General features: G+C 39.0%; 1 protein-coding gene across 2 annotated transcripts; it reads right to left on the bottom strand.

Moving 5' to 3' along the window:
• Positions 1-2,709: 2,709 nt before the first annotated feature.
• LOC121866486 (RNA-binding protein PNO1-like) lies at positions 2,710-11,883 on the bottom strand. Of its 2 annotated transcripts, none has more exons than XM_042366197.1 (7): positions 11,748-11,883; positions 9,234-9,366; positions 7,870-7,961; positions 7,567-7,672; positions 4,232-4,376; positions 3,106-3,297; positions 2,710-2,940 (listed from the first exon to the last, which is right to left on the bottom strand). In XM_042366197.1, the coding sequence occupies exons 2-7, from the start codon at positions 9,339-9,341 to the stop codon at positions 2,873-2,875; spliced, it is 711 nt and encodes a 236-aa protein (XP_042222131.1). In that variant the 5' UTR covers positions 9,342-9,366; positions 11,748-11,883; the 3' UTR covers positions 2,710-2,872. The 2 variants fall into 2 exon arrangements, with proteins under 2 accessions (XP_042222131.1, XP_042222132.1); XM_042366198.1 differs by lacking the exon at positions 11,748-11,883 and adding an exon at positions 11,277-11,415.
• Positions 11,884-13,063: the final 1,180 nt, after the last annotated feature.

The raw sequence follows: 13,063 nt of genomic DNA, 5'->3' as shown, positions 1-13,063 counted from the left end.
GGTGTTAGCTAGCCGCTCAAAGGCAGTGGTATCATGGCTTGTAGGACCACTCATTGTTGTCCATTTGCTAATATATATATATAATTTTTTTTTTTGATGGGGGCTCCAGGTATCGTTTCCTGTGATCTGCAACGACGTGGAGGAGGTACTGGAGTTGCTCTTCATTCTTGATATGGTGACCATGTAATGACCACGGTTGTACATGTTATTTAACGGAAAATCAAACGTTTCACATTACGTTCAATAGCCCATAAAGCATGATGCTGTAACTTATTTATTGAGTCCCCCAGCTGATGCGTCAGTTTTCTTATCGCTTCAGGACGCTTGAGTCCTCCGTTTTCTCTGGAGTGCACCCGAGACTCAGTTATTCCTTAGTATCTCGGGGCACGACACGAAAATTGAAATTGCAACTACAGTAGATGTATATTTTAAGTCAAATTAGATATGTCTGGTTACAGATGAAACATTCAAGAAACCCTTGTGAGTGATGTTGAAAGCTTCACCTGTTTTTATTGTTAGTAAAACTTATCATATAAGTGAGAGTTGAGTCTGCCAGTAAGAAGGGCATCTCCTAATATCGTCCTTGGGGATAGCTATGTTTCCAAGTACAACTGAAATGAGATAATTTTAATGCCCAAACATCAGAGAATCTGATGTTTGTAGTTTAATCAGAGTGAGTTAGCTAGTTTAAAAGTCATTAATCTCCTGAAAAGAATGTCAAACTCCTTCTCCAGGATATAAACATATACCTATAGAGGGACCTTGTGTGTAGTTTTGCTGAGAACGTAAAAGTAACGTTAACAGTTTGTGTATTTAATGTACATTTCACTTTTTCTTGGCAAGCTCAACCTACGATTAAATTGTAACGATAGATGTAAGAAATTCACCTGACCCATGACACTTGAGTTTCATAGTTAAAGGGTACGTCGCTAATCACGATTTTCAAGAATGAGGTGCTTTTCCGTCTGGAGTATTGTCATCCGCCTGGTCCCCGAGGTATGCTAGAGACTGTCAATTGATTGAAAATGTCCAAAGGAGGTCCACCAGACTGGTGCCTATTCTATGGAACCTCAGTTACCCAGAGAGATGGAGTGCCTGCAACTACCTTTACTCTTTCCAAGCTAACCTGGCCCATAAGCCACGCCTCTCTTCTATACTAATAGCCGATTTATTCATAGAAAATTCAAACTAAATGTGTTCATTATTGGTAAGCAGACCTGTTATTTAAAATAATGTTAAATATATGGATTATCAAAATTCAAATCATTTCAAGGCATTAGCACTTCAGAGAGGAAGTTAGAAATTTGTTTAATATTTATTATAAAAGGTCTACCCGGTATATACATACGCTGTCCGGGGGGAGGTAAAACGCTCAGAGGAACCAATCTGCTATTTGTAGCTATACTGTAGATGAGGGATAACTCGGCAGGGCCAGAGCCCCATATGTGCCAAGTTATCGCGGGCTTACTGTACAGGAGGTCCCCGACTTACGAACACCCACCGATACGAAAGGGGTTAAACTTGATATTTAATGTATTTTATTTACCTAATGACTTATTTTTTTACTTTCATTTACTGTATTTTATCATTCTATTTTTTCTTTTGTCTTAAATTAAATGCTTTTAGATGTATATAAGGACTTAGGCTATGATAAAGTGGGATTTTAAACATTGTTTTGTAAGCACGGTACTGTATGCATATAGCATGTGTTCCAACTTATGTACAAATCTGAGTTATGAACGTCCTCAGGAATGGAACCCGTTCTTAACCCGAGGACCACCTGTATACGGAAAACAAAATTCTGTAGTATTGCTCAGTGTTCTTATCCTTTAATTCAAATATGCTAATTAACTTAAAGAGCTGAAGCATTGAAAGATGAATGAGTAGAATGAAGAGGAGGGTGTAGTTAGCTGCCTGGTGTACCATCTGCAGCTAGAGCATCTCAGAGGAAAATGATCTTTGTGATTCCTGATGTCTGAATAACCACTCGTAAAACAGTTTATCCACGCTGGCTGCTTTGAATTTACTAAGGTTTTCTCTCATGCACATGACCTTATCTGATTTGCTATCAGCATAAAACTTAGGTACTGTATATACTCGTGTATTAGTCTGTCTCTTGTATAATCTGACCCCTGATTTTTTTTCATATACTGTACAGTACATTACTTCGTGTATAATTCGATGCTAGCTTTCGAGAAATACCAGGTATAATCCTGGACATATTTTGTAGAAAGACACCAGACTCTCACCAATACATCTTGACCACCACCACAACAGCAATCAAAGCTGGTTTTACACTCTTACATGTGCTGAGCTATGCTGTGTGACTTACTGGGAGAGACTGCACTAGCTGACACAACTGCGGTGGGAAAAGTGAAGGCATGTATGAATTTGAATATGGAGGGGAAAAGAGCTAGGGATAGGTCATGGAAAATTGACATGGTGAGAGGTTGTAAGAAATAACCTCAGAGATACGAACCTGACAAGAGTGACTACACAGTATGGACAGCTGCCATTAGGTAGCCATAGCTAACCTTCGCAAGTGTGGAAAACGGCCGTAAAATGATGAGGAGGAGGAGGTAAGAGAAGTAGTGCATCAGAGTAAACTGGATTACTGTACTGTAGATTTTGCAACAGGATGTTAACGTGCGCACAAGATACTGTACGTAGCTAACACATAATCTGCATGGAAAAATTTAAACAAGCACAATAATAACTTTTGTTTATATAGAGGAATCTCTCTTACACAGCAAATTATATAAATCACTGTAAAGCTGAATTATAAATGCTTAATACAATATTAACAGTAAAGTTGTGTTGAATTGTCTTTAATATAAAATGAAACCAAAGTAAAGATTGAAAAAAATAATAATCAAAATCTATCTCTAACTTTTTCTGCAAATGCCTTGAGATTTCCATAGACTTTCGATGGAGGACTCCCTGAAAAACAAAAAAAATTATAATAAATAAATAAATAAATATCAGAAGTAATTTATGATGAGTGATTTGGATGAATTACAGTATATATGAATACAGTACTGTACTGTAATTGTATATGGTTGACACTTTGTTTAATTAATAAGAATATCTGACTGAAAACCTTACCAAGTATCAAATTACAAATTGCTCTTCTTGCAATTTGGATGTTCTGGTAAGAGCCCAATATGTGGACACGAGAATCGGCCAAGATGATACGAGTCCGAGTAGCATTTTCAATGGTGAAACGCGTCTTGCCACCTTTTCCAGCAACCCGACCAATTGCTCGTGAGAGATGATCACCCTGGAGAGTCTGCTTCACTGGTGATTGGAAATGAAATGGCATTAATACCTGTAAATTAATAATAAAACCATCTTTTAATTTTCTTTTCAAATTCCTGTACAGTAGAGTACCTTGGTTTTCCATACTGGACTGTACTGTACTGTACTGCAAAATCTTCACTTCATAAACATTTGCCAACTCTAATCACACCTTTGACACCAATGTTAAACATAAATGTCTAATAAAGCTGCAGTCTTGTTAGTAAATCAAGTTAAAGGTGCAGCTGCCAAATTACAAATATTAAAATACAGTATGGTATCATCCACTGAATTTGATTAGACACGGTTATTAAAATGTATAAATATTTTGTGTATCCATATTTTTGTGCCACCTGACTCATATGTGATCACTCCACTCAGACTTTTCTTAAACAACATGTTGCATCCAACCATATTCAGTGTGTCCTCAAACTTAAGTATTTTCACCTTCTGTACTCCTTGTTCCAAAACCTTTTCAACCTTGTACACCTTCTTAACCCAATTTTGTGTTCACCAAAATAACCATCTGGGTCACCACCTAGTACAGGAAAGCCTCCGATAATGATGATTCTACTAACGACGATTCATATTTAAGAAACTTACCCATAGTTTCACCCTGCCCAGGGATTAAACCCGGGTCCACTCGCTTGCGAGACAAGCATGCTGACCATTATACCACAGGTCACTACAATACAGTACCTCTGTTGTCAATCATCAAATTTTAATACAGTTGTAATTACTGTACAGTACACAACACTTTTGGCTACTGTCACTTTGTTTATGGCATCTGCCATTACCATAGGAAAACATCCAAATCATAAGGGTAAGCAAAGAATAAAGTTGAGCTGTTTCATGATTTTGTAAGAAGGCTAATTAATGAGTGGAAAGTGTTAACGACAACCTGTGTTACAACTTCGCACCATATTGTCCTTACCATCTTTAATGTCAAATGTTTCAAGATAGAGATCATCTAATCGGATGAGAGCGAGTGCATCATCAACCTCAAAGCCATACACAAAAGCCTGAATGAAATCGGATGCTTTTTGGATACTATTTGGATCTTCAGTCTCTTTTCCAGTCTGTAAAGTATAAAGAAAATTTATTATAATGTAGATGAAAAAGACAACTTTTGATTCTGTAACAGTAGACAGATGTGTATAACAGAGTATAAGATATCAGCAAGGTTGATTAGTACAGGTAAGAATGAAAAGTACAAATATGTTGGGGGGACAACCTTTTCTTTTTGGAACATGTACTGTCCTAAATTTACTTGTTCTCTTATACTGTATATGCATATATACACCATTGTACAGAAAAGATAGACAAAAAAAAAAGTGGCTACCACTGGCAACTGTGGGGCATCATATTACACTATACATTTACCAGCCCTTGTCACAGACATTATTAAGGCCTTTTTTTTATGTTTTTCTAATTAGTAAAAAACTGAAGGCACAGGCATATTACTGTACCTGTACACACCATACCTTCATTAATTTGGATCATTATAATTCGGATTTTGGCTTATTTCGTGTTTTTCAGAAGTTAATTAAATAATTTGAATTTGGAATGAATATAAAATAAATGAGTGGTTCTGGAAAGTCGCTTTGGCTGCCACATAAAATATTTTATTTATAATTGCTAAGAAAATGTAAATACTTTTAATTGTACATAAAACAATAACATGCACATATACTGTACAGCAATAATAAAGTAAATACAGTAATTAATAAATGTAGCACTTACATTGCGAGGTGAGCTGGTAATATGTAGATGATAGTACATTACAGTATTCCAAAAGTGTAATGGTTACACTGGTAAATGAAGTAAAATCCCACATTGGAGACATAAATGACGAGATCTTGGAGCTGGTTTACTAAGACCCTGTTCAGACAACTAACAGAACAAAGCACGGGAGAAAGACATAGAACAAACGAATCAGGTCAGCCAGAGGGCTACTCTGTTGACCTAGTTGAAGACCTTAGTAAGGTCAATGATGGCCATGTACAAGTCACGATGCTATTCTCTGCACTTTTCCTGTATCTGGCAAGCGTCAAAGATCATGTCAGTGGTGCCACATAATGGTCTTAAGCCACATGGAGATTCTGGGAGGAAGTTTTCTGCCTCAGGAGGAAGTCTGTTTAGGAGGACTCTGACGATAATCTTGCCAGCTACGGACAGCAGTGAGATCCCACAGTAGTTGCCACAGTCTGACCAGTCTCCCTTACTCTTATAAATATTGAGGATCGAGGCATCTTTAAGAACTTCGGGGATTTCCTCCTCCCATATATTCTCCAAGAGCGAGTGGAGACGGCGGGTAAGCAGAGGTCCTCTTCCTTTATACACCTTGGCTGGGGATTCCAACAGGCCCTGTGGCTTTGTTTTTTTCATCTGTTTGATGGCAGTACAATAGTTACCTCATCCAGAGATGGAGGATAGCTGAGGTGGGTCAACTCTGGGTACTGAGGAACCTGTTGGGTAGTCAGGACATTCACATCAGTGTTTCAGTTGAGCAGCAAATGGTAGTGCTCTTTCCAGCACTGATGGATGCTTTTTTCGTCTTTAATGAGGGAGTTACCGTCGGATGAGTAAGGGGGGCCACGCCATGAGTAGTTGGGCCATATATTATTTTAGCGGGATTGAAAAATTCTCGCATCTTGTGTTGATCTGCAAGTTTTTGCGTTTCACACGCCTTACTTTTCAACCATTAGTTCTTTAGATTGCCAAGTTCACACTGGCTGCCTCTCTCTTCTTGTAGAAGGTATCAGCTTTGATCCGAGACTGAGGGTTGTTCTGTCATTCAGTTTATCATCGAGGAGTATGTTGATTTCCGGGTCATTTTCACCAAACCAATCTAAGTGTTTTCTTTTGATCAGGCTGAGTGTCTCATTGCAGGTTTTTGTGATGACAGCATTAAAGAGACCCCATTCAGCACAAGGATTTGGGGTTTGTTGTTGGGTTGTTTATCAGCCCATTGTTGAGCTGCTCTCTGAAGGTAAGTGCTACCACTGGATCCTCCAATCGCTTGATGTTAAAGCCACTTCTGGAGGCTTATTGCCTTCGCTGTTTTGGGGCAACATGAAGGGAGAGTTTGGCTCTGACTAGCCAAGGATCTGTAGCACAGTGGTCTGAGCCATGCATGGCTCAGGTGATGATGGTATCTCGGTGATATCCTGCTCTGCCTAAACAAGGTGTTGGTGATAGTGAGGTTGTGTGCAGCACACTTGCTGAGGAGGAGTAGGCCGTTGGAATTACACTTGCCTACTCTGCTTCTCCCTATGATTCCCTGCCATATGTCTGCATCTCTGCCAACTCTGGCATTGAAGACACCTAGGAACACAACCTTATCTTCTCTAGCACTCTGTCAAGGACAGTGTAAAAGCCCTCCTTGATGTCATCTTCTGCGTCCAGTGTTGGGGCATAAGCACTGATGAAGAAGGCATAGTACTTATCATTGGTGTTTTTTTCCTTATATAGTAAAAGAACAGCACTAACATTTAGATTGAACTGTGTCATGGTGACTGTGAAGTTATATTTTCTGTGTTTTTATGATTGTAAGGTGCGTCGACTCTGTTGGAAAATGTGACCAGTGTCGGCTGCAATCATTGCCTTTGTTATCATCGTTCATTCTGTTTTTGTGACAAGTGCTTTTGCTCTGTTTTTTGTGACTTTGAAAATGTCTGGAAAGGCCAAGGCATCCAAGACAACCGTATCTCTAAAGTGAAGCTTGACATTTTGAAGCGCATGAGACTCCCCAGAGGCTGCATGGGAGTCAAGAGTGACGTCTCCACTCCACCTACAAGGGTCCCCTTAGCCTCAAAGGTACATGTGATGATGACCATGTTTATTCTTCACAATGTGGCGAGTGTTGTTTGTTTTGTATTGATACTGTTGTAGTAATGTAGGAATTGTTTTGTCAGTGATACATGTGTGTTTGGGGACTGGCTATTTTGTCAGTGATACATGTGTGTTTGGGGACTGGCTAGGAATGTATCTCATTGAACCCCCGTTATAATGCTCCCTATCTACGATAACTCACCTGTAAATGAGTTTTACAGGAATCTAACCCCATCGTATCTCAAGGTTTACCTGCATAGTAGAACACAGTATGATTAATGAAGACTGTTCATAAAAAACATAAAGAATTAGCTTAATGTTCACATTAAGTTAGTACAGTACATTATAAGCAACAGTGGGATAATACTAAACAATGTGGAAAAGGGTTCTGCAGGAGTTACTATGCAACAGCAACTTACCAGTACACGCACTTACCCTAATTTCTACATTCCTGGATTTAAGGTTAAACCTGACTTCAAGCTTCAGGTGTTCAACAATGGGTGAGTATATCTTTTCCCAGTTCTGTTTTAAGGGAGTGTATCTGTGGGTAAAAAGATTTTAAAGTTATAATCAATAATAGGAGCATGCTAGCTTAGCATTAAGTACAGCACTGTACAGTTCAGTATTTCTAATGAGAATTTGTTATTCAAATACATGAGTTTTCACTTGGTAATTGCTGATAAAACAAATTTGTCTAAATATGCAGTTCCCCCAAACTACCCTGGGCCTCCATCATACCTGTTGTTTGGAACAAGTATCCTCCTCATCTCCAATGAGGACAATTTCTCCTTCTTGGCTGGAGGGAAAGAGGGCCGAGTTACTGCATTATCCTGGAAAAAAGAAAAACTAATTCTGAAATCCAATAAAGCAGAGCCCAGGGTCAATATTTTGAAAATGACACCAGGCAACCGAACATTGAAAAAAGTTTTTCTAGTGTAAATCGTGTTAAATACATATATGACCTTCATTGCTGTCGGAAATGAGCAGTAGTTGAGATATTTGAAAAAAAAAGTGGAAGGTCAAACAATGTGTAAAAAAAAAACCTAACATCACCTAATCCCAAGTGTGTAAAAAACTTACCTTAAGTAAGAGAAACAGGAGGATGTTGATGTGACTAGAATGAGGAAGTGGTATCTTTGTCAGCGTCTCTTATCACAGTACCATGCATGGTGATCTACACGGTATTGATACTCTGAATTACACCTTAAGACACTTTACACATGAAACAAGAACACCGTGAGCCCTAAAAATGACAACGGCTGCTGCTTCACTGTCCATCCTCCAACTGTCCATAAACGCCGATTAGTACACAAGTATTACATTTCATCGGCACTCACTCTGATTGGCGTGCACGACTATGACATAACATCAACACTCGAGCTGATTGGCCAAATATTATAATTTACCTTCTTTTACTTTTACCCGAAAACTATAAATTTCCGACGGAAACATTATAGAATAAATTATTATTTTTCTCTAGCTCCCCAAATATAACTCAATATTCAGTTGCCTGGTGTCATTTTCTAAATATTGACCGAGCCCAGAATTAGGCAGTCATTAACTTTTCAGTCTAGGAACCTGAGGACCTGACACTAATGGGTTGGCTGGAATTAATTTAAATACAGTATTTGCAAATCTCCCTGCTTACTACTAAGCCATAGCCCTATAAATGGATAATTGATCCCCAAAACCATAAAAAGGTGAAATTGTGTCCCATAAGCATCACTACCCATTAGAGACAATGTGGATACAGCCTTGGCATACTTAACCTACAAGGAGGCAGTGTGGACAGCACTGCATCTGACCACCTTGACTTCCCTACCATACTCCCATAGAAATCCTCCCACAAAGATGTTTTGCACAAACAACTAAACAAGGCATGGAAAATTTTAATTGGGGCTGCTGTACCTGTGTTTGGTATTACAGCACACATATTTATGTTTGTTTAAATTTGTTAAATACTGAATCTCGTTTGGGAGAACTTGCAGTACAGTTATGCAGTTGTCTGGAGGAAGTGTTTGTGAATAAGTGAACTATAGACACCATCCACAGTACGTGTTATCTGAGTGTGTGGTGAGCCTCGTAACAAACTGAAGAGTTACCTCAACAACTTCCATGCTTGTGTCTTCTGCTTTCCTCTTCTGTTGTATCTTTGTCTTTTGTTCTGCATCTTGAGGCTCAGCAGAAGTCTTGGCTTTTACCGACTCCATCGCCCAAGAAAGAGCGGAATACTAACTGAAAGAAATATTAAAGTTTTTCAGTTATAATTATTTACAAAAGAGGAATCAAAGTCAACATGAAGCATATATTGCTTTTAAATGTTATGAGCCAATGAAAATAGCATATAAAAATGGCTATACAAGGTATGGGCATTCCCCGATTTACAAAAAGGGTTTTACCTGACAACCTTGTATAAGTTGATTTTTCATAAAGTGAAGCTTATTTTTCCCATTATAAAAACTGAGATACCATAAAAAAAAAAAATCCCCAAAACACCTTAAAATGTCACAAAACATATTCTTAATAAATACTTTTGGTGAATACAATAAGGCAACAATAAACATAAATGAAACGCATGCAACAAAGTACCTGTAATGTACAGGTACTGTACCAGACCATTTATCTGGCAAGCTTAGAACCTGAGGTGAACCTAATCTAACCTGACCCCACCTGAAGAATTTTCACTCCCAGAATGTCCACCTGAAGAATCGGCACCCTAGCCCGCTATGAGGTGATGAGTCGTCAGAGGATCCCTTATTACGTACTATTAAAATTGGCCTAACTGAGTTGTGGCTGAATCAGTAATAGGTCAATATTTAGAAAATGACACCAGGCAACTGAATATTGAGTCATATATGGGGAGATAGAGAAAAAATAAATGCAAATAATTTATTCGATAATGTTTCCGTCACAAATTTATAGTTTAAGAGTAAATTAAAAAAAAAAAAGTAGTGTAATATTTGGACAATCAGTGTGACTGCTGATGTGACGTAATACTCGTGAACTAATCAGCGTTTGTGGCCAGCTGCAAGATGGTGTCTGTGTGAGATGGATGTACATTGCCTGGCTGCCATATTATTCAGTGCATTTTGGACAATGAAGCAACAGCTGTTGTCCTTTTGGGGGCTTACAGTGTTTTTGTTTCTTCTGTAAAGTGTTCAAGATGTAATTCAGAGTGTCAGTACCATGTAGATCACCATACACGGTTCTGTGATAAGAGATGGACACTGATGAAGATGCCACTTCCTCATTCAAGTCCCATCACCTTATCCTCCTGTATCTCTTACTTAAGTTAAGTTTCTTATGCACTAGGGGTTGGGTTAGGTTAGGTTTTTCAGTTTTTTTAAGGTTTTTACATTGTTTGACCTTTCCACTTTTTTAACATGATTTACTCAAGAAAAACCTATTTTCAATATTCAGTTGCCTGGTGTCATTTTCTAAATATTGAACCAGCAATAATACCAGGGGTGCTGGACAACTTGTACCCATCAGAACATGTCAAGTCGTACCCAATTACAAGGTAACTCATACCCAAGGGACAGCAGGTGTCCAACACATTCACGTCATAAGGTAGTGACCCAACCCTTTCACCTGGTTACAAATCTTCTTAACCACAAAATTGTCCGATTTGTACATGAACCCCATGTTGACAGATTCGGTATGTTTAATCAGACTAGATTCTTTTATGTTCCAACTGACAATTGAATTACAAGGTAAAATTGAGGGTACGAGTTAACTTTCTTGGGTTCGAGTTATCTTGGGTACGAGATGACCCTAATACCAGGAAGGGTTATAACACAAATTTTGCATTTCCTCAAACTTTCGGTAAACTTGCAGTGTCATACTGTTCGACCAAAACTGTTTGTTTTTTCCAAGGTATTTGGTCTGATTTATCCGAATTTGTCTTTCATTTCCATCGAAAATGTGTGGTTACTGAGTAATCAATCCCCCCCTCCCCCCGCCCACACACACACACAAAATTGCTGTAACCGAGTTGAGGCTGAAACTGCAATACCAAACTTTCATTATCACCAATGTATTCATGAAAGGCTACGTTAAGAAAACAACATACTAAATCGTTTAAAGTGTTTGCTTAATAATTATCGCGTGGCTAAATATATTCCTACGTGATAGGACACACTTACAATCCAATACGGTATTTGTTGCCAGCTCGTCCGTGCAGATGAAGGTTTGTTTACTCCTTCACCCTAAGTCCATAACACGTGCTGCTGGCAGGATAATATGTACCACGTAAATAACCTCTCTTGTTAGGGATAATGTGGTGCCAAATAAACTATATTATACGTACCTCTTTACTTCAGTTTTAACACTTTTAAATAATTATTTTTACAATAATTAGAATAGCATTTTCATCAGGTGATCTTTGTACAATATTGGACAATCAGGTATAAAATGGGCATGGCCTTTTCTCTCCGCATGCGTAATTTACATCCTATATTTCCATATACAGTACAGTACATATGTATTTTCCCTTTCACTTAAATGTGAACAGTTGCTACTATATCTAATAAGATTGCAAATCCTGGTCGATTATCACATAATCTTCCTTAAACTTCACTTTTATCCTTTTCGCCACTACATATTTCTAGACTTACCTAATTTTGTGTATTACTAAACTGAAAATTGTCGAGTCTCATAGTTCACTAGAGTCCGAACAACAAAGGAAAGATTAAAGAATACAGACAACGGACCACCGTCAATAACACTATGGGGGAAAAGAAACTGCTTAGTGCCTACTGCCAAAGACCATTTTCTTTGCTACTGCTTCAGCCTCTCTGTAAATTATAGAAATTGTATACGAACAAATATCCGGTATGCAAACTGCAATATGTACAGAAGTAAAAAAAAAATTATACTTTGGTCCCCTTCAATAACAAATGAAAGGCGCGTGGCTGAGCTGCAGTGCTTTAATTCAGGAAGAGATAAACATTATTGGAAGTTTTATGTTCGTAGAAGATAATATTAAAAAAAACAAGAGTAGCAATACAATTTACTGAAAAAAGAAGACAAAAATTAAGAGATCTTAGTAAAATCGAGGAGATATTGTAAATACATAACTGAGGCAGGAGATAACGGACCAGTGTGGAGGTGTTTTTTTGGGCAAGGGGAAGCTGGAGGTGAAGCAGACTCTCATTCAGGGCTTAGACCGATTGTTTGACATTCTCTCCTGTAAGTGCCAGATCAAGAGCTGTGCTGAAGTGGGCTGCAGCCCAGATTGTGCCAGAGAGGCTTACATAGACTGAAGCTGCAGCAGGGAGATGAAGATTCCATGAAGGAGCTGCTTTACATAAAGGGGCAAAGGGAGAAGGTAGGAAGTGTGGAACCACATCAGATAGGACCTGTAGACAATCCTGAGCATAGGAGGCAGGTGGCGTCCACACTGAGGCAGACGGGGAGGGGGGAGGCAGTGAAGAGAACTTTTATCCTCTTCACCACTGATCGGCTCGTTAGCAGCTTGGGCGAGAAGGAAGAGAAAGCTGGAGGAGCCTGTGAGGAAAGAGGAGGAGGCAAGGAGGGCTTCCCTGCCGGAGGAAGCTGAAGACAATGGAGGGTGGGAGGAATGCTGGCGAGGAGTTCATTGTCCCACAGCCTGAACCTGGTCCTGCACATAAGTAGATGAAATACAACACAGAGAACATCAGGAACATTGCTCTGGCCAGTATAAGGCACCACGCTGGCCTGAGAGAGGCAGCAGAGATCACCTGGTGATAGATCACAACAAGTTGAGGAGGGCACAGTCGAAGGTGATGACTTGAACTGAACCAGGAGTTTGAGAGAGAGGTAAGGGAGACTGGGATCAGCTGCATCTTGTTTGATGGCAGACGTGATGACACTAAAGTAATGATGGAGGCAGAGAGCAGTAACAGACTGTTCCCTGGCATGATCAAGGAGGAGCATTACTCTGTATGAA

The sequence above is a fragment of the Homarus americanus genome, unplaced genomic scaffold (genome assembly GCF_018991925.1).
Source record: "Homarus americanus isolate GMGI-L3 unplaced genomic scaffold, GMGI_Hamer_2.0 scaffold16430, whole genome shotgun sequence".
NCBI classification, from domain to species: Eukaryota; Metazoa; Arthropoda; class Malacostraca; order Decapoda; family Nephropidae; genus Homarus; species Homarus americanus.
The sequence above is the reverse complement of the archived record's forward strand: the minus strand, read 5'-3'. Positions and strand labels throughout refer to the sequence as shown.

Excerpts from the sequence above, each read along its gene's own strand:
- LOC121866486 (XM_042366197.1), bottom strand. The coding sequence starts at position 9,341 with ATGGAGTCGGTAAAAGCCAAGACTTCTGCTGAGCCTCAAGATGCAGAA. Across the intron at positions 7,962-9,233 it reads CAAGCATGGAAGTTGTTGAG|GATAATGCAGTAACTCGGCC; the intron begins GTAACTCTTCAG and ends TCTTTTTTCCAG. Across the intron at positions 2,941-3,105 it reads AATTTGTAATTTGATACTTG|GGAGTCCTCCATCGAAAGTC; the intron begins GTAAGGTTTTCA and ends TTTGTTTTTCAG.